The 24,834-nt window shown below is 43.4% G+C and overlaps 1 protein-coding gene and 1 long non-coding RNA gene across 2 annotated transcripts in view; one reads left to right on the forward strand and one right to left on the reverse strand.

Annotated features, from left to right (window-relative positions):
* ube3d (ubiquitin protein ligase E3D) overlaps positions 1-24,834 on the reverse strand; it is a 126,588-nt gene that overhangs the window by 18,067 nt on the left and 83,687 nt on the right. The window contains exons 8-9 of the mRNA XM_034175419.1: positions 15,232-15,398; positions 81-219 (exon numbers count right to left, since the gene is read on the reverse strand). Coding sequence (XP_034031310.1) covers positions 81-219; positions 15,232-15,398 — 306 coding nt within the window. The remainder of the gene's footprint in view (positions 1-80; positions 220-15,231; positions 15,399-24,834) is intronic.
* Positions 5,145-24,696, forward strand: LOC117514824. Its single transcript, XR_004561968.1, has 3 exons — positions 5,145-5,268; positions 19,160-19,163; positions 24,685-24,696. It is a non-coding gene; the product is annotated as an uncharacterized LOC117514824 (long non-coding RNA).

A 24,834-nucleotide genomic window follows, 5' to 3' on the forward strand; every position in this document is an offset into this window, starting at 1 on the left:
GGTTAACAGATGTCTGTCAGCTGAAATGATCCCTTCCGGACAAGTCAGAGAGATTTGCTTCATCATAACGGTCTTCTTACCCTGTAGGACGTCATGAAGCGCATCGACGCAGGAAGAGACGAGTTGCTGTCTTCCATCACCTGTAACAGTTCCTCACACACGTTCAGCGGCAGCACCACAGGATGGCCGATGACGGTGACCTCCCATCTCGCTATGATGCTGTAAAACACACAAACACACACACATGAATGAATGAGTGTTACAGGGAGTCTCACAAGTTAAAATAATACCCAGAACAGCGTCTGTGACATTGTGAAGCACAGTTAATTAAGGTTTCAAATGTAATGTGAGCTAAATAAAGACACATAAAACTCGGCCCCTATCTGTGGAGGAGAATACAGACGAAACAAAGATGGAGCTGAACAGAGGTGAGGATGTGTGACTGGGTTGCTGACGCTGTGCGGTGCTGATCCAGTTTGTGAGGGTGAAATTCTGCCATCTGTGCAGTTCCTGAGAGAGGAAAAGTCTTGTTAAAATTTTTGGCACTTCGACACAAGCAGCCAGACAGCAGAAAGAAGACAACTGCATCCGGGCTCAGGGACAGGGTGAGAAGTTGGAATAACCAGGAGGAACTCGGGGGAGAGCCGTTGCTCCTTCACATCGAAAGGAGCAGCTGAGGTGGCCGGTGAGGAGGTCTTTCATCCATGTCCAACTGGAAGGAGGCCCCACCCATGGAAGATCCAGGATACGCTGAAGGGATTACAACTCCCAGCTGGCTTGGGAATGCCTCGGGCTCAACCAGGAAGATTTAGAGGAATTAGTTGAGGACAGGGAAGTATGGGATGAGCGGTTTAATCTTCTGCCACAGTGTGACCCGGACAAGCAGCAGAAAATGAATTTTTTGGGTGGGGCAGTTTTCAGCTTTTATTACAGTGAGTGTTGAGAGAGGCGGGAAATAGACAAAGACGGGGAAGTACTGCAAACCAAGTAGCATGTGGGACGCTCCTTAAGCCCAATTTTCTTCTGTGAATCACCTGATCCAGTGGCCACAAACGCTGTCACTGGACAATACCTCTTCTACTCATCCCTATTAATTAATAGAGCCACAAAATGAGACAGAATAGAAACGTGAAGGTTGAACCGATCATTTCAATTAAGACTCCAGCAGTTTGGCCATGTCAAGAAAATGGAAGCACTCAGAATTCAGAGGAAATATCTAGACTGGATACCTAATGGTAGATGACCAGTGTGAAGACCAAGAAAGAGATGGATGTATAGTATCAAGGAGTCTTTCGCTTCAAGAGAATCCTCTTTGATGGAGACTGAAAGTCTGAAATTGTATGAGGATCGCAACAGATGTACAAAGGGGTGATGATAAGTTCCTGGCTTTGGCCAGAAAGAAGAGAGCCAGATATGAAATAACACATTTATTCAACATATTACCCCCTGAGACTGATGTACTTGGGACAGCATTCGTTGCAACTTTTCTACATTGTTCAAATAGAATTCCTTTGGTTGGGCCTCAAACCACCTCTCAGAAGCATGTTTGATGTCAGAAATGTCCTCAAAACAATGCCCCTTCAGGTGTTTCTTCAAGTTAGGAAACAGATAATAGTCTGAAGGGGCCACGTCAGGTGAGTAGGGGGGATGGTGGGCCAAGTGAAAACGCAGGGTGTTCATTGTCCACACTCGACTATCCACACTGGATTAGCCTGGTCTCGTGTTAACTGATGATGATGTGCAGGAGCAGCAATAGTTAATACTACTGAGTCAAAGATTACACAAAATAAAACAGTTACGTTTTATTTATGTTTACATAAATCTTCATGAGAATCTAGCCAATATAATCCACGACTGACTTCTCATATGTCAACATATCTGACAGAGGAAAGCACCACCCTGCTCAGAGTGCCGCTCTCATTGGACCGACATCTCTGCTGTTTTAGAATAGCAGACACAGAATGTGTCTCTTTGTCCCAGATTGATCTCTTTCAGTGCAGATTCTTGTTCTGACTTTAACACCAAGTTAACACCCAAGTCTTTCTTCGCCAACTGTAAATGGTCATCAAAACATTCGCATCTTTCTGAACTCTTCCGCATCAAACTATATCGTGTCAGTTTACAATTCTCGTAAACTTTTAAGTTTCTTAAATATTTATTATGGCCACTCTTAAAACTTCAGTGCTCTTTATAATTTTATTATGGGTAAATTTTAGAATTGATTTAGATGATATACTCATTATCTCACAGGATTTGATTTGATTTGATCATTTATTTAGTCTCCATGGGGGCAATTCAGGTGCAGTCAGCAGTAAAAATTACATTACATTCATAAAACCACATCATACAAATTCATAAAAAACATAAAAACATAATAAACATAAAAAGACAGCAGAATAAATATATAAAAGAGCCCAGAAATAAGGTGCGAGTCAGTATAGACTTAAGTGCAACAGTGAGTCCTTAGGTGTTATTTAGGAGAGCAATGGCTGTGGGAATAAAAGAGTTTTTTAGTCTGTTGGTTCTGCATCTGGGCATTACCAGGCGTCTGCCCGAGGGCAGAAACTTAAATTGTGGGTGCAGAGGGTGTGCAGAATCGGCCATAATTTTCGTGGCTTTTGACACAACCCTTGTTTTAAAAAGGTCCATAATGTCCGTGCACTGAGTTCCCACAATTTTACCACATTCCTTGACAATATTACAAAGAAGATTGTGATTCTTAAGGTTCAATAGGTTAAGCCGACACAGGAAGGAAAAGGTTAACACAGACTCCACAAAGCAACTGTAGAACATTTTCATGAAGACACCATCTACATTATAATTCCTAAGTTTTCGCAGAAAGTGCATTCTTTGATGTGCCTTACTGCACACTGCATTAACCTGCAATTCAAAAGATAATTTATTGTCAATTTGGGTGCCCAGATACTTATAATTCTCAACAACATCTATGGGCTTCCCATCAATGGACATATAATTCAGAACAGGTGGTGTTTTCCTGAAATCAATGTACATTTCTTTGGTTTTATCCACATTTATATGTATAAAAGATGAATGGCACCACTCTAAAAAGTCCAGCAAGACCAAACTATGGTCTGTGGAGTCATCACCGTGCAGAAGGGACAGGATGACTGAATCATCTGCATATTTTATGATGTGATGATTATCATGTTGGCTTTGACAGAGATTAGTATAAAAAACAAACAACAAAGGGGATAAAATGCAGCCCTGAGGGACTCCAGTGGATGATACAACAGCATCGAAGAGAGTTTCATTAACGCTGACTCTCTGCGATCTGTTTGTTAAAAAGTCAATAATCCATAAGATTAGGCCAACATCAATATTCATGTCTCTTAATCACTCTGCCAATACATATGGTTGTATGCAGTTAAAAGCGGAGGAGAAATCAATAAACAACATCCGAATAAAGGTATCTGCACCTTCAAGATGCTGCAAAGCCAGATTGAGTAAAGTGGAGATCGCATCATCCACGCCCCTTCCAGATCTGTATGCGAACTGGAGTGGGTCTAACACTCCCTGTGTTTGTCTTAAAAGCTCCTCTTTAACAATTTTCTCAAAAGTCTTCATAACAAGAGATGTTAGTGCTATAGGCCTGTAGTCGTTCAGTTCTTTAGGTGACTTATTTTTTGGTATTGGAACAATTGTTGAGGATTTCCAAAGGGAGGGTACTCTACGAAGTTCCATTGAACAAGAAAAGATGTGGCAGAATATATCAGGAATCTATCACAATTATCTGGGAACTACTTTTTCACAGGGATTCATCAAGCACGTCGGCCGCGGGCGCATACTAATACAGAATACCCAGAAACTGTGGAAAGTTGTTTGGCCAAAATGAGAGTGTCCACTTTTAGCTTGTCATAAGCTAAACTAGTGGCGCTCGTGAGAGTGTGGGAAAGGACTTGCAAATTGCAACTACAATTTCCATTAGATTCAATTTCCTGTGGAGCCTCATGTGATCAACTGTGATAGACGCTGTGACTTTCACTCCCATCGTAATGAAGCAACACCACCCCCCCCACCCCACCCCCAGTAATAAGTCTAACCCTCTTAGGCACCGGCTCACTCAATCCAAAGCCAAACATGGGCAGTTTTAACATTTACAACTTACAGCAACTTGCTGGCTTCCAGCTGTAACTGATTCCATCCTCAATAAAAGGACCACCGTTGTCCAGAGCTTTTAGTTCCCCGGAGACATTATTTCATTTAGAAATAGCAACAGACAAATATCAATGGGGGGAAACACGCCAGTATTTACTCTGACACAACATCCAAAGATTGCCAGAAATAAGTTATAAGACTCAAAGACAAACTCGACAGCCATGTTGGGACCGTTTGTCCACTGACAGAGAGATTAGCACAGGTTTACACACTGAGCCGCAAATAAACACCTCCAATTCCTGAAGGAGGAGGAGCTGTTGGAAAAGCAATTATTTTTTTCCTGTAACAATGATTACTTAGATTAACAATGGTGATGGTGGCAGAGAAGAGAACACTGGACAAAGTGCTTGACATTACGGACGACGCCAGTCAGCCTCCGCACACCGTCATCAGCAACCAGAAGAGCCTCTTCAACCACAGACTGCTTCTTCCCAAGTACAGGACCAACAGACTGAAAAACTCCTTTGTCCCTCAGACCATCAGACTGAACAACTCCTCACTCAGGGGGAGGAGGAGGAACAGGAAGACAGAGGACGGGAAGGAGAGGAACAGTAGCAGCCAGTAAACCAGTATGTCATCTCTCACACTGGCATATTTTTATTTACAAAGCGATCTTAGGTCTACTCCCCCAATATCTTTGTGGCTACATTTCGAGAACCCAGAGCACTTACTCCGTGTGTTCCAATGATTGCCATTTGCTCAATGTCCCCAAAATTTGCACTGAGTTAGGTAAGCAATCCTTCATGTACTTCGCACCTGCTGCCTGGAACTCATTACAGAGAACTTTGACCTTGAGGGAACTAACTTCTCTTGGAACATTTAAAAACATTATGAGGGACTTCGTATCTGCCTCATATTGTTCTTGTTCTTGCTCATGAAAGCCCCATATTAACTCTATGATGTGACCAGATTGTATTTGTCTGTTTTATTGTTGTCAGATTCTGTGTTTTCCTCTTGAAACTTAATGTTTTTAAGCTGCTTTCTTGGCCAGGCTTCCCTTGGAAAAGAGATCGTTGTGTCTCAATGGGATCGACCTGGTTAAATAAAGTTTTAATAATAATAATAAAAATGAATAAATTTATATTGCAAAATGTTTTTCTTTTTTACTCTCACTTTTCATGCTCTGTGTGCTTCTTACCCTGTGTGCTGCTATACAATGCTGCTGGAAGCTCAATTTCCCTGAGGGAGTCTTCCCAAGGGATCAATAAAGTTCTATCTAATCTAAAAAAAACAAGGACAATCAAAAAGTCCAAATCCTCCACCAGCATACAACAAAGATGTCTATCTTGAGGATCCATAGCACACAGCCTGTAACGCAACACGTGTGGGGCGTGTCCAACTCCACGCTGTGTGTCGGGCACAGGGCTCAATGGGGATGTATTTAGGCACTTAAGAAATCATGAGTGTGTTCTGGCCATAACATGAATTAAATTGCTCAGATTATCATCTCTCCTGGCCTTTAAGGCCTCGCTCTCACTGCCTCCAACGTGCTTACTGAGTCTGCGTGCTCGGTAAGCGTCGCAGCGGGCCACTCACCCCCCGGTCTGCTGTGCGGAGCTGCAGCCAACTCCGGCAACAGGTCCAGAAACTACGCTCGCCGTTTTGATGCGGAGCGCTCCAGCAGCCCACAAGGATAGACTTCTTGCAGAAAAATCCACAGTGCCGCAGAGTCTCAGTAACCACAGCCACAGAGCTCTGTGGCCACTGAGAGACGCTTGTATCTTTTTAATGACTTGGATTCTCTGCAGGTCCCGCATCCGTACCATGCAACGGTAACACCGGAGGCAGTGTGAGCGAGGGGTCAGAGGCCCACTGGTGATCTAAAGGAAACATTGTCTATTTAAAAAACACTGGCTGCTTGTTCCACCTCACAGATGAAGCATGCACTTTTTAAAGTGAATTAATTTTAACCAACTAATCAAAAAGTGACTTTATCGAGCTGATTATTAGGAGATTCGATCAGTTTTAGACAATATTAATTTTTTTTTTTTTTTTTTTGAGGAAATCAGTGCAGAAAAGCTGCACTCCGCAGCCCGAGGATCACACTTCACTGAAGCAGAGCGCGAGGCTGCATTCACGACGTGCACACGCAGCTGCATCTCCTCCACTCAGACTGTGATTTTACTGTGAATGCATTGAAATTAACTAAGTTATCACTTGAATACAAGTCACCATGACACAAAATCACATTTATGTAAAGTGTGTGATTAATCCACAGTTCACATGTGTACTGAACTGTGGGGCAGGGGACGCGATCCGTACGGGTCAGCCGTGATCCATTACACCACTACTATATAACCAAAAAAAATCTCTTCAGATTTACACTGGTCTCAAGATTCACCCAGATCATCCTAAAACAAATCTGGAGCTCTGGAAAAATTCAGAACATTCTCATGCCTGTTTTTGACATTTAATGGAACAAATCAATCAATCAATCAATTTTTTTTTATATAGCGCCAAATCACAACAAACAGTTGCCCCAAGGCGCTTTATATTGTAAGGCAAGGCCATACAATAATTATGTAAAACCCCAACGGTCAAAACGACCCCCTGTGAGCAAGCACTTGGCTACAGTGGGAAGGAAAAACTTCCTTTTAACAGGAAGAAACCTCCAGCAGAACCAGGCTCAGGGAGGGGCAGTCTTCTGCTGGGACTGGTTGGGGCTGAGTGAGAGAACCAGGAAAAAGACATGCTGTGGAGGGGAGCAGAGATCGATCACTAATGATTAAATGCAGAGTGGTGCATACAGAGCAAAAACAGAAAGAAACACTCAGTGCATCATGGGAACCCCCCAGCAGTCTACGTCTATAGCAGCATAACTAAGGGATGGTTCAGGGTCACCTGATCCAGCCCTAACTATAAGCTTTAGCAAAAAGGAAAGTTTTAAGCCTAATCTTAAAAGTAGAGAGGGTGTCTGTCTCCCTGATCTGAAATGGGAGCTGGTTCCACAGGAGAGGAGCCTGAAAGCTGAAGGCTCTGCCTCCCATTCTACTCTTACAAACCCTAGGAACTACAAGTAAGCCTGCAGTCTGAGAGCGAAGCGCTCTATTGGGGTGATATGGTACTACGAGGACCCTAAGATAAGATGGGACCTGATTATTCAAAACCTTATAAGTAAGAAGAAGAATTTTAAATTCTATTCTAGAATTAACAGGAAGCCAATGAAGAGAGGCCAATATGGGTGAGATATGCTCTCTCCTTCTAGTCCCCGTCAGTACTCTAGCTGCAGCATTTTGAATTAACTGAAGGCTTTTTAGGGAACCTTTAGGACAACCTGATAATAATGAATTACAATAGTCTAGCCTAGAGGAAATAAATGCATGAATTAGTTTTTCAGCATCACTCTGAGACAAGACCTTTCTAATTTTAGAGATATTGCGTAAATGCAAAAAAGCAGTCCTATTGTTTAATATGCGCTTTGAATGACATATCCTGATCAAAAATGACTCCAAGATTTCTCACAGTATTACTAGAGGTCAGGGTAATGCCATTCAGAGTAAGGATCTGGTTAGACACCATGTTTCTAAGATTTGTGGGGCCAAGTACAATAACTTCAGTTTTATCTGAGTTTAAAAGCAGGAAATTAGAGGTCATCCATGTCTTTATGTCTGTAAGACAATCCTGCAGTTTAGCTAATTGGTGTGTGTCCTCTGGCTTCATGGATAGATAAAGCTGGGTATCATCTGCGTAACAATGAAAATTTAAGCAATACCGTCTAATAATACTGCCTAAGGGAAGCATGTATAAAGTGAATAAAATTGGTCCTAGCACAGAACCTTGTGGAACTCCATAATTAACTTTAGTCTGTGAAGAAGATTCCCCATTTACATGAACAAATTGTAATCTATTAGACAAATATTATTCAAACCACTGCAGCGCAGTGCCTTTAATACCTATGGCATGCTCTAATCTCTGTAATAAAATTTTATGGTCAACAGTATCAAAAGCAGCACTGAGGTCTAACAGAACAAGCACAGAGATGAGTCCACTGTCCGAGGCCATAAGAAGATCATTTGTAACCTTCACTAATGCTGTTTCTGTACTATGATGAATTCTAAAACCTGACTGAAACTCTTCAAATAGACCATTCCTCTGCAGATGATCAGTTAGCTGTTTACAACTACCCTTTCAAGAATTTTTGAGAGAAAAGGAAGGTTGGAGATTGGCCTATAATTAGCTAAGATAGCTGGGTCAAGTGATGGCTTTTTAAGTAATGGTTTAATTACTGCCACCTTAAAAGCCTGTGGTACATAGCCAACTAACAAAGATAGATTGATCATATTTAAGATCGAAGCATTAAATAATGGTAGGGCTTCCTTGAGCAGCCTGGTAGGAATGGGGTCTAATAAACATGTTGATGGTTTGGATAAAGTAACTAATGAAAATAACTCAGACAGAACAATCGGAGAGAAAGAGTCTAACCAAATACCGGCATCACTGAAAGCAGCCAAAGATAACGATACGTCTTTGGGATGGTTATGAGTAATTCTTTCTCTAATAGTTAAAATTTTGTTAGCAAAGAAAGTCATGAAGTCATTACTAGTTAAAGTTAATGGAATACTCAGCTCAATAGAGCTCTGACTCTTTGTCAGCCTGGCTACAGTGCTGAAAAGAAACCTGGGGTTGTTCTTATTTTCTTCAATTAGTGATGAGTAGAAAGATGTCCTAGCTTTACGGAGGGCTTTTTTATAGAGCAACAAATAAGTAATGGATTCACCCAGAAAATGAATTATGAGTTGCACCTCTGTGATCTTACAGCAAGAGGATAATCTCCACCATAGTTACAGGTGCAACATGCCGCAAAGTTACTCTCTCGTTCAGACTTACTTTTAGACTTTTACATTTTGAAGGTGATCAGAAAGCAGAAAATATGAAAAATAAAAATTAAATTGGGATTACAAGCAAAAAGTGCGAGGTTTGCAAAGCACATAATTAAACAGTGCAGTGGAGTGAGCTGAATATGCACCGAGTCCACCTGAATTAGAATTTTAACCTAAGGATAAATTGCACTGGGCTTTTTTGTTGTTGTTTGCTTTTTTCCATACGGAGAAATCGTGTTTTAACACAGCATTTCTCTTTGGGTGAGTTTAAGAAAGGACAGGAACTCAGTGTAGCGCAGCGGCACATAACAGCGTGTGCTATTACTGCAAGATACAGTGGCCTCCAAAGGTACGGGGCCCCTTGGTATTTCATTTCACACATTTTAATTTGTTTATTTCAAATACACAAAGTAAATCAGTCTTCTCAGTACAAATCTTCCTTAAACTCAAAGTGAAAGCAAACAAGTCAGGGGATGGATACATGAACATTTCCAAGTCACTGAATATGTCTTGAACTTGATTGACATCAGTTATGAAGAAATACAAACAGTATGACACTCTGTGGTAAATCTGTGTGGAGTAGACAGTTCTCAAAAACTGAGTGACTGTGCAAGAAGGAGAAGAGTGAGGAAAGCCACCAAGACACCCAGACAACCCAGAAGAAGTTACAGGCTTCTGTGGCTGTGATTGAAGAGATTGTGCACAGTGCAGGTTTGCATTTTGTATCCCCAGTTATTCAGCTTCATGATGAAGTGGTACAGAGGAGGAATTTATTAAAAGAAGACCTGAAAGTTCAGCTAAAATTTGCCAGAAGGTACATCTGAGATGAACCCTAAACAAACCCAACAATCACCAAAACAAAAACCAACAATCAGTCAATTATATTATTATGCAACCCATCATCTTGGCTTTTATATTTTTAATGAATTTATATCAAGTTGTAAAGATCTGCTTATAGTTCCATTGAGAACACTTTAGAAATTTTTATATTGAGAAGCCTGATTTACTTTTTCAAAGGATTCAAAGGAGTTTATTGTCATGCACATAGGAACATGTTCCCTGCACAATGAAATGTGTTTACTGACCCTAACCCTAACCCTAACCCATACTAATTGCCAGTTAGGAGCAGAAGTCGCCTTTACGGTGCCCGGGGACCAGCTCTAGATGTATGTCCATGCCCTGAGTCACGAGCAGGGCTGAATAAACCTTGACCGGCTTCATGACACACTTAACAAACAACAACACACACAAGCCGGTCCAGTACATAAACACACATAAAAGCACACACAAGGAAAGTATTGGGAAGAAAAAAACTCCATTGCTGCTGTGTTGAACACACACAGCACCACTGAAGCAAAAAAAAAAAAACCCATAAGCACAGAAAACAGTCACAGAAAAACAGTAAACAATCACAGCAGACAACAGACAGACGAGACTTGAATGTGTCCAGTGTTCAGACAGACAGCCCGGAGGCCGCCCTTGGCGCCATCAACAGGCCTTATCTGTCCATCCTGGGGGGGGATCCCAGTCCTGAATCAGTCCACCAGAGTCCAAGGTCCCACAGTCAACATCACAGGACTGGGAGGGGGAAAGACAAGAGAGGCAGGGTAAGACGAGGAGCGAGGCATCAGGAGTGTTCCTCGGGGGAGGATTTTTATCTCAGCGGCCTTGAAGGGCAGCTGGTGTTTGGAAACCAAATAGATATTCAGATTAACAGATGCCTGAAAGATTCCACTGTCTGAGACTTCAGAGTGGCTCCCAAATACATCTGAATAGAGGAGAAGAGATGTGGTCATTACTGACAATCAAAGCGGTTTTCTAGCGCAGCCATTCTCCCTGAGATGGATTCCAACGTGCGGTTAACACCCGCCGACTGAGCTGACACTGCCCTTCCAATCGAATCAATCATGTGGGGCAGCCTGGACGGGCCAATTAATGCCGCCTCCACCTTCTTAATTTTCCGGTAGACCAGTGCTATGGCCGCTCCACACAGCAGAAACCCGGTCACCACAGCTCCAATTAAGTAAATATCTTCAACGTCCTCCACAGACAACGTGTACAGACACATGACTTGCCACCTCCGCCAGCTGTCCATCACGTAACCCACCGCATGTGTCCCGGCAGGACAGGTCGTGTCCTCCACTCCCGAGTGTCTTGTAGAAAAAATAGTGTCAACTGCATTCAGAGACCACTTGATTAGATCCAATTTGCCGTTTCCAGAGGAGCAGGGCTGGCAGCCTCACAGACAAACACGCTACAGTAGCAGGAAAGTTGGGGAGGGAGGAGGAAAGAAAAATGCGACCGTTCCGACCGAGAGCAAGAAGGCAAAAAAAAAAAAAAAATTGTATTTGAAATGGCATAAATAACTTAAAATGTGTGAAATACCAAGGGGCCGAATACGTTTGGAGACAAGCAAAACAGACAATTAAACATGCAATGTACAACAAATTGACAACAAGAAAGAACAATGACATCATGGATGGAAAAGTGAACAGTGGATTTTTGTAGGATGCCCTCAGCTGGTGGTGTATGTCATAGGGATTTTTAAATTCCAAAAATATCAACTGAAATATCAAATGAACTAAAATTTCTGATCCAAACAACCAATGATTTATAAAGGAAAATCATGGAAATCATCAGGGGTGCCCAAACTTATATACACATATATATGCGCGCGCGCGCGCACACACACACACACACACACACACACACACACACACACACACACACACACACACACACACACACACACAGAGTGCTGATTGAGTTGGAAATAACGAGTGTGGAAGGACTGGTCCAGCAGAGCTCTGCTACAGTGATCCTGACGAACCTCATACCCACCTACACGTTCTAATACATCACAGGAACACACACAGACAACTCGGGTCAAAACATCTGCTACGAGTGCAGCTTATTCAGCTGACAAAAACCTCTGCAGGATGAATAATGGACAATTACTGCAAAGACCCCAAAACCGTTCACTCACAAAGTCATTTTTCATCCTTCACAGTAATTTGAGGCGGGTGCTGATCGAGAGCCTTCGTTTGCAAAGAAGAAAGCAGGAAGTAAGATTGAAAACAGACTGGATGGATGGCACCAGAGGGCTGATACACCACGTGCACACTACACACCACGATACAAAAGTACAAGTGATTATAGAAATGTTTTCAAATGTGTTTTTGACACAGTGAAGAAAATAAGTATTTGAACACATTGTGATTTTGCAGGTTCTCCCACTTAGAAATCATGGAGGGGTCTGAAATTTTCATCTGAGGAGCATGTCCACTGTGAGAGACATAATCTAAAAAAAAAAAAATCCGGAAATCACAATGTATGATTTTTTAAATAATTTATTTGTATGTTACTGCTGTAAATAAGTATTTGAACACCTGTGAAAATCAATGTTAATATTTGGTACAGTAGCCTTTGTTTGCTATTACAGAGGTCAAATGTTTCCTGTAGTTTTTCACCAGGTTTTCACACACTGCAGCAGGGATTTTGGTCCACTCCTCCATACCGATCTTCTGTAGATCTTTCAGGTTTGGAGGTTCAGCTCCATCCAAAGATTTTCTATTGAGTTCAGGTCTGGAGACTGACCAGGCCACTCCAGGACCTTGAAATGCTTCTTATGGAGCCCCTCCTTAGTTGTCCTGGCTGTGTGTTTGGGGTCATTGTCATGCTGGAAGACCCAGCCATGACCTATCTTCAATGCTCTTACTGAGGGAAGGAGGTTGTTTGCCAAAATCTCACAATACATGACCCCATCCATCCTCCCTTCAATATGGTGCAGTCGTCCTGTGCCCTTTGCAGAAGAGCAACCCCAGAGTATGATGTTTCCACCCCCATGTGTCATGGTTGGGATGGTTTTCTTGGGGTTGTTCTCATCCTCTAAACATGGTAAGTGGAGTTGATTCCAAAAAGCTCTATTCTGGTCTAATCTGACCACATGACCTTCTCCCATGCCTCCTCTGGATCATCCAGATGGTCACTGGTGAACTTCAAACGGGCCTGGACATGTGCTGGCTTGAGCAGGGGGACCTTGATGCCCTGCAGGATTTTAAACCATGACAGCATCATGTGTTACTAATGTAATCTTTGTGACTGTGGTCCCAGCTCTCTTCAGGTCATTGACCAGGTCCTGCTGTGTAGTTCTGAGCTTTCTCAGAATCATCCTTACACATAAAGTGAGATCTTGCATGGAATCCCAGACCGAGGGAGATTGACAGTCATCTTGTGTCTCTTCCACTTTCTAATAAATAATCATAACAGTTGTTGTCTTCTACCAAGCTGCTTGCCTGTTGTCCTGTAGTCCATCCCAGCCTTGTGCAGGTCTACAGTTTTGTCCCTGGTGTCCTTAGACAGCTCTTTGGTCTTGGCTATGGTGGACAGGTTGGAGTGTGATTGATTGAGTGTGTGAACAGGTGTCTTTTATACAGGTAACAAGTTCAAACAGGTGCAATTAATACAGGTAAAGAGTGCAGAATAAGAGGGCTTCTTAAAGAAAAATTAACAGGTCTGTGAGAGCCAGAATTCTTGCTGGTTGGTAGGTGTTCAAATACTTATTTACAGCAGTAACATACAAATAAATTATTAAAAAAAAATCATACATTGTGATTTCCGGATTTTTTTTTTGATTATGTCTCTCACAGTGGACATGCACCTAAGATGAAAATTTCAGACCCCTCCATGATTTCTAAGTGGGAGAACTTGCAAAACCGCAGGGTGTTCAAATACTTATTTTCCTCACTGTGTATATACTTCCTCACTCTATATATATATATATATATATATATATATATATATATATATATATACATATACACACACACACAAGGTCTGTTAGAAAAGTAACGGACCTTTTTATTTTTTTCAAAAACTATATGGATTTGATTCATATGTTTTTACGTCAGCCAAGCTTGAACTTTCGTGCGCATGTGTGAGTTTTTCCACGCCTGTCGGTTGCGTCATTCGCCTGTGGGCAGGCTTTGAGTGAGCACTGGTCCACCCCTCTCGTCGTCGTTTCATTGCGAGGAAATGGCGAAATGATTTGGACTTTTTTCCCATCAGAATTTTTTCAGAAACTGTTAGAGACAAGCAGCTGGAAACCATTCGAAAAATTTATCTGACTTTCGGTGAAAATTTTACGGGCTTCACAGAGAATAAGGAGCGTTACTACAGCTTTAAGGACGGCCCACCACCACATCATTTCTAAATGGATGGCTGTGTGGAGCCGGGACCGTTGTGTGCAATTTCTCTGGTTATCACAAGAGCTGGACATCAGCCATTTTCCGGCAGATTTCACTTTTAACAAGTTGGCATGTCCCAACTTGTCCTCTGACACTCCGAAACGGAGGTGTTCCTTTGTCTCGCTTCATCAGCGAATCGGTCGTGACGCACAAAGCCTCCGCGCAGCTTTCCATGACAAAATCTCTTGTTAAAAGTGAAATCTGCCGGAAAATGGCTGATGTCCAGCTCTTGTGATAACCAGAGAAATTGCACATGACGGTCCCGGCTCCACACAGCCATCCGTTTAGAAATGAAATGGTGGTTTCTGCCTCTCGATGGCGGCTCGGAGCGCGGCGCGCCGTGCGCCATTGTGGGCCGTCCTTAAAGCTGTAGTAACACTCCTTATTCTCTGTGAAGCCCGTAAAATTTTCACAGAAAGCCAGATAAATTTTTAGAATGCTTGTCTCTAACAATTTCTGAAAAAATTCTGATGGGAAAAAAAGCCCAAATCATTCCGCCATTTCCTCACAATGGAACGATGACGAGAGGGGTGGAGCAGTGCTCAGTCAAAGCCTGCCCACAGGCGAATGACGCAACCAACAGGCCTGGAAAAACTCACACATGCGCACGAAGGTTCAAGCTTGGCTGACGTAAAAACATATAAATCAAATCCATATAGTTTTTGAAAAAAATAAAAAGGTACGATACTTTTATAACAGACCTCGAATCTATCTATATTATATATATATATAGATAGATAGATATATACATATATATAAAATGTGTGTGTGTCAAAAACATGTTTTGCGGACCATCTTTTCTTTGACCTTGAACCAAATGACTCAAATCTAACCACCTCTAGATATCTCTCAAAGTAATAATCCCACCAAGTTTGAATAAAATCCATCTGGCTATGTTTGTGTTATCTTGTCCACAGACATGCCAGTGACAACAATACCCTGCTATCACAGAAGCACTGGGTAATAAAGTGTAATGTGTGCTGGCTCACTCCCTCTGCAGGACGTCCGTTTCAGAGCAGGAGATGTAGAGGAGTTTCAGGGCTCGAGCAGCTCTGGGCGATGGATTGTGAAGATCAGGGGAGCCGTCAGGAAGCTCACCTCCAACATGCGTCTCTGCCAGCGCTGCTATGATGGAGTCGCTGTTCAGCAGCCAGAGCTGCAAGAGGAGCAGACTAATCAGTGGACAGACACGTGTTCAAAGTTACACACTCTGGAAGCATTCAGGCGTACACACGGGGACTGGGCTCCGACTCCGCTCAGGGAGTGTGGTGACAGCTGATGTGCTCGATATGACGCTGGATATTTGAGTGGATATTTATTGAAAAACTATGTCAATTTTAGCAAGACTGGAAAGAGTATTAAATTCCAAAATGCCTGCCAAAGGTGAAAACCACGGTACCGGATTGTTTTGTCCAAAATGAAGACACTGTCTCAATTAGCCACAGCTTCAAACAGTTAATTGATTTCAATGTAAAAACAGCAATTAATCAATTCATCAAGTGTCAGAAAAATGTCAAATATTTTAACTGATTAAATAAACAGATTAAGTCACTGGTTCCAATCTGTTATAGTTTGTCAGGTTAAATGACCAAGACAAAAAAAAGTCAGTCTGAGCTCTGCAGAAACATAAAAAACATAACAAAAATGTCCTGAAGGTTCATGTCGATTTGACATTAATATACGACCAGCTACTAAATGTTATCGCCGGTGGATATTGCTCACTTTTGTTTTAAGGACTTAAACATAATTCAAACGTTTTATAACATGCAGAAATTTAAATTTTATATTCACAGTCTCTGTACATTTGTAAATAAACAAGGTGCTACTCAACTGAACAAACTTGTCATAATATGCAGTTGTTTAAATAAAAATAATTATTATTGGTATGCAGTCATGCCCTGTGACAGACTGGCATCGTGTCCAGGGTGAACCCCGCCCATCCAAACTATGACTGCTGGCACAGGCTCCAGCTCCCCCCGGTGACTCTTGATTAGAGTCATCGGGTATAGAAAATGAATGCATTTATGAATCAAACAGCATCCTATAGCATTATTAATGGTTCAAAAGAGGCATTATTTAGCTTCAGGGGCCCATTACAATTCCACCATGCATGTAGCATTTGGACCAAACTGTCAGCTCTAATAGTCAGAGCTGTTCAGCAGTATTCTGATACCAGAAACTATTTTTTTGTCATTGTTGTCATTTGATAAAATTCTGCAGTATCACTTTCCTACACAGTTTGATTTCCAATTTATAAGCTCCCGAATATTTACAAAAACATTCATGTGAATCAAAAATTTTCTAAATATGAAACCATGTTACATGAAATGTGTTGGTCGATTGAATGATCTCATATAAACAAATCTCCAGAAAAATATCAGGATCCTAAACCCGAGCCACATGGCCAAATCAGAGGACAAAGATAGCCCATTTTAGAGCACTTTGAAGGATGGGCTTCCTTTAAAACTTCTGTAATTCATTACCTAACTGTGTTACTCTGGCAACATGTGAATACATAATATCTCTATAATTGCTCAGTTATGATGAGAAAGTTCTACGTTGTTTGATATTTTCAGGAGAGCTCCTACAGTTCCATCATACGAGGGCTGTCAATAAAGTAACGGTCCTTTTTATTTTTTTCAAAAACTATATGGATTTCATTCATATGTTTTTACGTCAGACATGCTTGAACCCTCGTGCGCATGCGTGAGTTTTTCCACGCCTGTCGGTGACGTCATTCGCCTGTGAGCACTCCTTGTGGGAGGAGTCGTCCAGCCCCTCGTCAGAATTCCTTTGTCTGAGAAGTTGCTGAGAGACTGGCACTTTGTTTGATCAAAATTTTTTCTAAACCTGTGAGACACATCGCAGTGGACACGGTTCGAAAAATTAAGCTGGTTTTCAGTGAAAATTTTAACGGCTGATGAGAGATTTTGAGGTGATTCTGTCGCTTTAAGGACTTCCCACGGTGCGAGACGTCGTGCAGCGCTCTCAGCCGCTGTCGTCAGCCTGTTCAAGCTGAAAACCTCCACATTTCAGGTTCTATTGATCCAGGACGTCGTGAGAGAACAGAGAAGTTTCAGAAGAAGTCGGTTTCAGCATTTTATCCGGATATTCCACTGTTAAAGGAGATTTTTTTAATGAAAGACGTGCGGACGGGTCCGCGCGTCGGGACACAGCCGCCGCGACGCTCCGCCACAGGAAAAACACCTCTGTTGAAAGCCTTAAGGACAAGTTGGAACATGTCCTGCCTGTTAAACAATTTCTCATATACTCACTCCACTGAAAGCCATCAAAAGCTGCCTGGATTTTACAAATGGTTATCAACACGGAGGTGTTTTTCCTGTGCCGCCGCACCGCGTCGGCTGCGTCCCGACGCTCGGACCCGTCCGCACGTCTTTCATTAAAAAAATCTCCTTTAACAGTGGAATATCCGGATAAAATGCTGAAACCGACTTCTTCTGAAACTTCTCTGTTCTCTCACGACGTCCTGGATCAATAGAGCCTGAAATGTGGAGGTTTTCAGCTTGAACAGGCTGACGACGGCGACTGAGAGCGCTGAGCGACGTCTCGCACCGTGGGAAGTCCTTAAAGCGACAGAATCACCTCAAAATCTCTCATCAGCCGTTAAAATTTTCACTGAAAACCAGCTTAATTTTTCGAACCGTGTCCACTTCGATGTGTCTCACAGGTTTAGAAAAAATTTTGATCAAACAACGCGCCAGTCTCTCAGCAACTTCTCAGACAAAGGAATTCCGACGAGGGGCTGGACGACTCCTCCCACAAGGAGTGCTCACAGGCGAATGACGTCACCGACAGGCGTGGAAAAACTCACGCATGCGCACGAGGGTTCAAGCATGTCTGACGTAAAAACATATGAATGAAATCCATATAGTTTTTGAAAAAAATAAAAAGGACCGTTACTTTATTGACAGCCCTCGTATTTGCCTGATTTTGGCCAAAAAGCCATCTTCAGCCTCATGCAGTGCAAAAAGTATTAACCCCAGAAGTTATCCAATGCAAAAATGAAAAGACATGGATACCATATAGTAAATATGTGAAATATGAACATTTTAGGTGACTCCATTATAACATGATGATCCTCTGAAGTTGGCAACAAAGCAAATTTTTCCACAAACAGCATTTTTAGGGTCAAATTTCAAAGATCTGCATTAACTAAACTAAGAGGAACTGAAAGCTGATCTTTTGCCTGGTAAGTAGTATCACATAGACCTACATTTAGGAAATTTTTACAAAGAATTTGAGGGGGGGGGGGCGGGTAACATTGGGACTTTTAGCCGACTTTGCACAGAATGACCTCTTAGGTGACAAATCAAATAAAAAACATCCCGCAGAGGAACTTTTTAGAAGTTGCAAACAAAAAACCTTTGCATTTTACAAACAGTCAAAGAATTACTGATCAATTCATTATTTTACAGCACAAATTAATTAGCTTTTTTTTAGTGAACCATGAGAACAACTCAGACTCTGATTACGTAAATCAATGTCACAACTGGGAGCTAAAAATATAAAACTAATATAAAATCATTACTGAGCGTCAGTAGGAACTCACGGATTAACACCTCGTTTCTGCTTCAAACTGCCTCCAGTCTTCATCTATCACAGCGACAGATATCTGAAGCTTTTATACAATCTCAATTCCAGTGAAGTTGGGACGTTGTTTAAAATGTAAATAAAAGCAGAATAGAATGATTTGCAAATCCTCTTCAACCTATATTCAACTGAATACACCACAAAGACAAGATATTTAATGTTCAAACTGATAAACTTTATTGTTTTTTGCAAATATTTGCACATTTTGAAATGGATGCCTGCAACATGTTTCAAAAAAGTTGGGACAGGGGCAACAAAAGACTGGGAAAGTTGATGAATGTTCAAAGAACACCTGTTTGGAAACAGGTGAGTGTCATGATTGGGTATAAAAGGAGCATCTCCAAAAGTCTCAGCCGTTCACAAGCAAAGATGGGGTGAGGATCACCACTTTGTGACCAACTGCGTGAAAAAAATAGTCCCAACAGTTTAAGAACAATGTTTCTCAATGTTCAATTGCAAGGAATTTAGGGATTCCATCATCTACAGTCCATAATATAATCAGAAGATTCAGAAAATCTGGAAAACTTTCTACATGTAAGTGATAAGGCCGAAAACCAACATTGAATGTCCGTTACCGTCGATCCTTCAGGTGGAACTGCATGAAAAACCAACATCATTGTGTAAAGGATCTTACCGCGTGGGCTCAGGAACACTTCAGAAAACCATTGTCAGTTAACACAGTTCGTCGCAACATCTACAAGTGCAAGTTAAAACTCTACCATGCAAAGCGAAAGCCATAGATCAACAACATCTAGAAACGCCACCGCCTTCTCTGGGCCCGAGCTCATTTGAAATGGACAGACGCAAAGTGGAAAAGTGTGCTGTGGTCTGATGAGTCCACATTTCAAATTGTTTTTGTAAATCATGGACACTGTGTCCTCTGGTCAAAAGTGGAAAAAAGACCATACAGATTGTTTCCAGTGCAAAGTTCAAAAGTCAGCATCTGTTATGCTATGGGGGTGTATTAGTGTCCATGACATGGACAACTTACACATCTGTGATGGCACCATCAATGCTGAAAGGTACATCCAGGTTTTGGAGCAACACATGCTGCCATCCAAGCACTGTCTTTTTCAGGGACTCATCACTCATTTTCAACCGCTTTTCCGGGTTCAGGTCACGGGGGCAACAGCTCCAGCAGGGGAACCCAGACCTCCCATTCCCGTGCCACACTGACCACCTCTGACTGGGGGATCCCGAGGTGTTCCCAGGCCAGTGTGGAGTTATAATCTCTCCACCTAGTCCTGGGTCTTCCCCGGGGTCTCCTCCCAGATGGACATGCCTGGAACACCTCCCTTGGGAGGCACCCAGAAGGCATCCTTACCAGATGCCTGAACCACCTCAGCTGGCTCCTTTCAACGCAAAGGAGCGGCGACTCTACTCTGAGCCTCCCACGGATGACCGAACTTCTCACCCTATCCCTAAGGGAGACACCAGCCACCCTCCTGAGGAAGCCCATTTTGGCCGCTTGTACCCACGAGCTAGTTCTTTTGGTCATGACCCAACACTCATGATCATAGGTGAAAGTAGGAACGAAGATTGACCAGTAGATCAAGAGCTTCGCCTTTTGGGTCAGCTCCCTTTTCGTTACAACAGTATGGTAGAGAGAATGCAATACCGCCACTGCTACGCCAATTCTCTGGCCAATCTCACGCTCCATCATCCCCTCATTTGTGAACAAGACCCCGAGGTACTTGAACTCCTTCACTTGGGGCAAGGCCGTATTCCCTACCCGGAGTAGGCAATCCATCGGTTTCCTGCTGAGAACCATGGCCTCAGATTTAGAGGTGCTGATCCTCATCCCAGCCGCTTCACACTCGGCTGCGAACCGATCCAGTGAGTCTTGGAGATCACCAGCCGATGAAGCCAACAAGACCACATCATCTGCAAAAAGCAGTGATGAGACCCTGAGCCCACAAAACCGGAAACGCTCCTCCCCCCAACTACGCCTCGATATCCTGTCCATGAATGTCACAAACAGGATTGGTGATAAGGCGCAGCCCTGGCGGAGGCCAAACTCCACCAGAAACGAGTCCGACTTACTGCCGAGCACCCGAACACAGCTCTCGCTTTGCGAGTAGAGATCGGATGGCCCTGAGAAGGGACCCCCTCAATCCATACTCCTGCAGCACCTCCCACAGTATCTCCCGGGGTACCCGATCATACGCCTTCTCTAAGTCCAGAAAACACATGTAGACTGGGTGGGCATACTCCAAAGCACCCTCAAGGATCCTTGTGAGAGTAAAGAGCTGGTCAGCTGTTCCATGACCAGGACGAAACCCGCATTGTTCCTCTTCAATCAAGCGTTCGACTATTGGTCAAACCTTCCTTTCCAGCACCCTGGAGTAGACTTTACCAGGAAGGCTGAGTAGTGTGATGCCCCTGTAGTTGGCACACACTCTCTGGTCCCCCTTTTCAAATATGGGGACCACCACCCCAGGTTGCCACTCCTTAGGCACTGTCCAAGACCTAAACGCAATTTTGAAGAGATGTCTCATCCAAGACAATCCCTTCACACCCAGAGCCTTCAGCATTTCTGGACGGATCACATCAACCCCCGGGGCCTTGCCACTGAGGAGTTCTTTGACTACCTCAGTGACTTCCACCAGGGGAATTGATGAAAATCCTCTATCACCTTCCAGCTCTGCCCCTACTATAGAGGGTGCTCAGGTCTGATGCAGGAGTTCCTCAAAGTGTTCCTTCCAGCGCCAGATTACATTGAGATCAACAGAGTCCTATCCATACTGTAGACAGCTTGGATGGTTCCCCGTTTTCCCCTCCTGAGGTGCCTCACAGTCCACCAGAAGCACCTTGGTGCCGACCAAATGTCCTTCTCCATGGTTACTCCGAACTCCTGCCACACCTGCTGCTTTGCCTCCCCCACAGCAGAGGCTGCTGCCCTTTGGGCATGTCGGTACCTTGCAACTGCCTCTGAAGTCCTCCGAGATAACATATCCCGGAAGGACTCCTTCTTCAGTCGGACGGCTTCCCTGACCACCAGTGTCCACCACGGTGTTCAGGGGTTGCCACCCCTTGAGGCACCTAAGACCTTCAGGCCACAGCTCCCCGCTGCAGCTTCAGCAATGGAAGCTTTGAACATTGCCCATTCTAGTTCAATGCCCCCAACCTCCACAGGGTTGATAGAGAACTGCCGGAGGTGTGAGTTGAAGATCTGTCGGACAGTGGGCTCCTCCAGACATTCCAAGTTCACCTGCACTATCAATTTGGGCTTACCAGGTCTGTCCAAAGTCCTCCCCCACCCTCTGATCCTACTCACCACCAGATGGTGATCAGTTGACAGCTCTGCCCCTCTCTTCACCCGAGTGTCCAGAACATGCGGCCTCAAATCAGATGATACGATCACAAAATCGATCATCGATCTTCGGCCTAGGGTGCTCTGATACCATGTACACTTATGAGCATCCTTATGTTTGAATGTGGCATTTGTTATGGACAGTCTGAGACTTGCACAGAAGTCCAACAACAAAGGACCATTCAGGTTTAGATCAGGGAGGCCGTTCCTCACAATCACACCTCTCCAGGTGTCTCTGTCATTGCCCACATGTGCGTTGAAGTCCCCCAGCAGAACAATGGAGTCCCCCACCGGAACCCCATACAGGACTCCATTCAGGGACTCCAAGAATGGCCGAATACTCCAAAATGCTGTTCGGTGCATACGCACAAACGACAGTCAGAGCCCCCCCGGCCAACCGAAAACGCAGGGAGGTGACCCTCTCATCTACTGGAGTAAACTCCAACATAGCCACGCTCACCCGGGGACTAGTGTATATCCCCACACCCGCCCAGCACCTCACCCTCTGGAGAACTCCAGAGAAGAATAAGGTCCAACCCCTATCAACGGTTCCGGAGCCGAGGCTGTGCATGGAAGCGAGACCCACCAGATCTAACTGGCATCGCTCCACCTCCCGCACAAGTTCCAGCTCCTTCCCCCACAACGAGGTAACTTTCCACACCCCCAGAGCTAGCCCCTGCCGCCCGGGTCTGGTCCGTCGAGGCACTCGACTTTCACTGCCACCCAAAGGACAGAGCACCCGACACCTACGGTTCCCCCTGCAGGTGGTGAGCCCACAGGGTGGAGATGGAAAGTCCACATTGCTTTTTTGGGCTGTGCCCAACTGGGCTCTGTGGCAAGCCCAGGCACCAGGCAATCGCTGACGGGCCCTACATCTGGGCCTGGCTCCAGATGAGGGCCCCGGACTTCCTCCGGGCTGGGGCACGTTTCCTCTGCCTCGTTCTTTCATGGTGTCTTGTGAACCATTCTTAGTCTGGCCTCTCGCCTGAGACCAATTTGCCATGGAAGACCCTACCAGGAGCACAAGGCTCCAGACAACACAGCTCTCAGGTTCATAGTGGCACACAAACCTCTCCACCACGATATGGTGATGGTTCCCGGAGAGGCGTCAATAAGCAGGTACATCCCTGCTTATTTTATTTCAGCAAGACAATGCCAAGCCACATTCTGCACGTGTTCCAACAGCATGGCTTCGTAGTAAAAGAGTGCGGGTACTAGAGAATGTGTGGCACATTATGAACCACAAAATACGACAACGGAGACCCCGGATCATTGAACAATTGAAGTCATACATCAAAGCTTCAACAATTAGTGTCCTCAGTTCCCAAACGCTTATTGAGTGTTGTTAGAAGGAAACAACGTTTTTTGAAACGTGTTGCAGGCATCCATTTCAAAATGAGCAAATATTTGCACAAAAACAATAAAGTTTATCAGTTTGAACATTAAATATCTTGTCTTTGTGGTGTATTCAGTTGAATATAGGTTGAAGAGGATTTGAAAATCATTGTATTCTGTTTTTATTTACATTTTACACAATGTCCCAACTTCACTGGAATTTGGATTGTACAATAATCGTTTCCACATAAATTCAGCATTATTTCATAAATAAAGACGGGGCGATCACTGTGCCACAGCAGACCATTGAGTCTGACTGCCTACACCCAAAGTGAACAAAGGGAACAATGTGATTATTAACTATCAAATGAAGGAAAACCAGTTTTAAGCAGAAATGAGGCAAAATCATGGAATCACTGCTGACGCTCCAAAATAATGCATATGCTTTGGAGGCAGGGGGGACCGTTTGGTCAGCAACACCGGATCACCTCCAGGATGCAGTGGAGTCTTTCCTGCCCTAATATCTATATTTGGTGCAAATTTGGTGAGAAACTGCTACATAGTTTTGATGTAATCCTTCAAAGCTTATATAAAGTGAAACTTGATCCAGAATACGGATCACATCTTCCATGGCCTAAAATGTATCTGGGGTGGCAACTTTGTCAAAATCCGTGCGGTAGTTCTGATGTAATCCTGCTAACAGACAGACAAATTTATAAACATAGATAATTTTATTACGCCCTTGACAGACGTAAAAATGCTTTAAAGTGACAGTGCGTTGGATTTAGGAGTGTTTATTAACAAAAATGGAATATAGCACTATCCTGCGATAACGAATCAATGTGTTTTTAGAGGATGCCAACGAGCCATTCATATGTACATGGGGGCGGGCCTCCTCATGGAGGCCTCCATGTTGCACCTCCATGTGATACTGTAGTACAAAAGGGACATACTTTCACAATTTTGCACATTTTTCAAGAATCTCATGAATCACAGATGAAGTAAAAACGTTAAAAGAAACAAACCCGACCAGTGACGGTATAATGCAGTCTGCAACCTCGCCACTAGATGACACTAAATCCTTCACACTGTAGCTTTAACTAATACTCTTAGTTATGTACAAAAATAATGCTAATACTGTGGTGGGGAACAATATATAAGACCACTTAAGGCAAAAATAAAGATTTATTGTACAGTTGTATCCTGTTTACTGTCCCATTGTGTTACTGTTGTTTACGAAAAGTTTTTCAACAAAATTGGTGTTTTGCACATGAGCAATTCCCAAATCACAGCCAATCAGCTTTATTCATGGGTCCAACCACTTGAGATAATT

This window comes from Thalassophryne amazonica, chromosome 7 (assembly GCF_902500255.1).
Source record: "Thalassophryne amazonica chromosome 7, fThaAma1.1, whole genome shotgun sequence".
Classification (NCBI taxonomy): Eukaryota; Metazoa; Chordata; class Actinopteri; order Batrachoidiformes; family Batrachoididae; genus Thalassophryne; species Thalassophryne amazonica.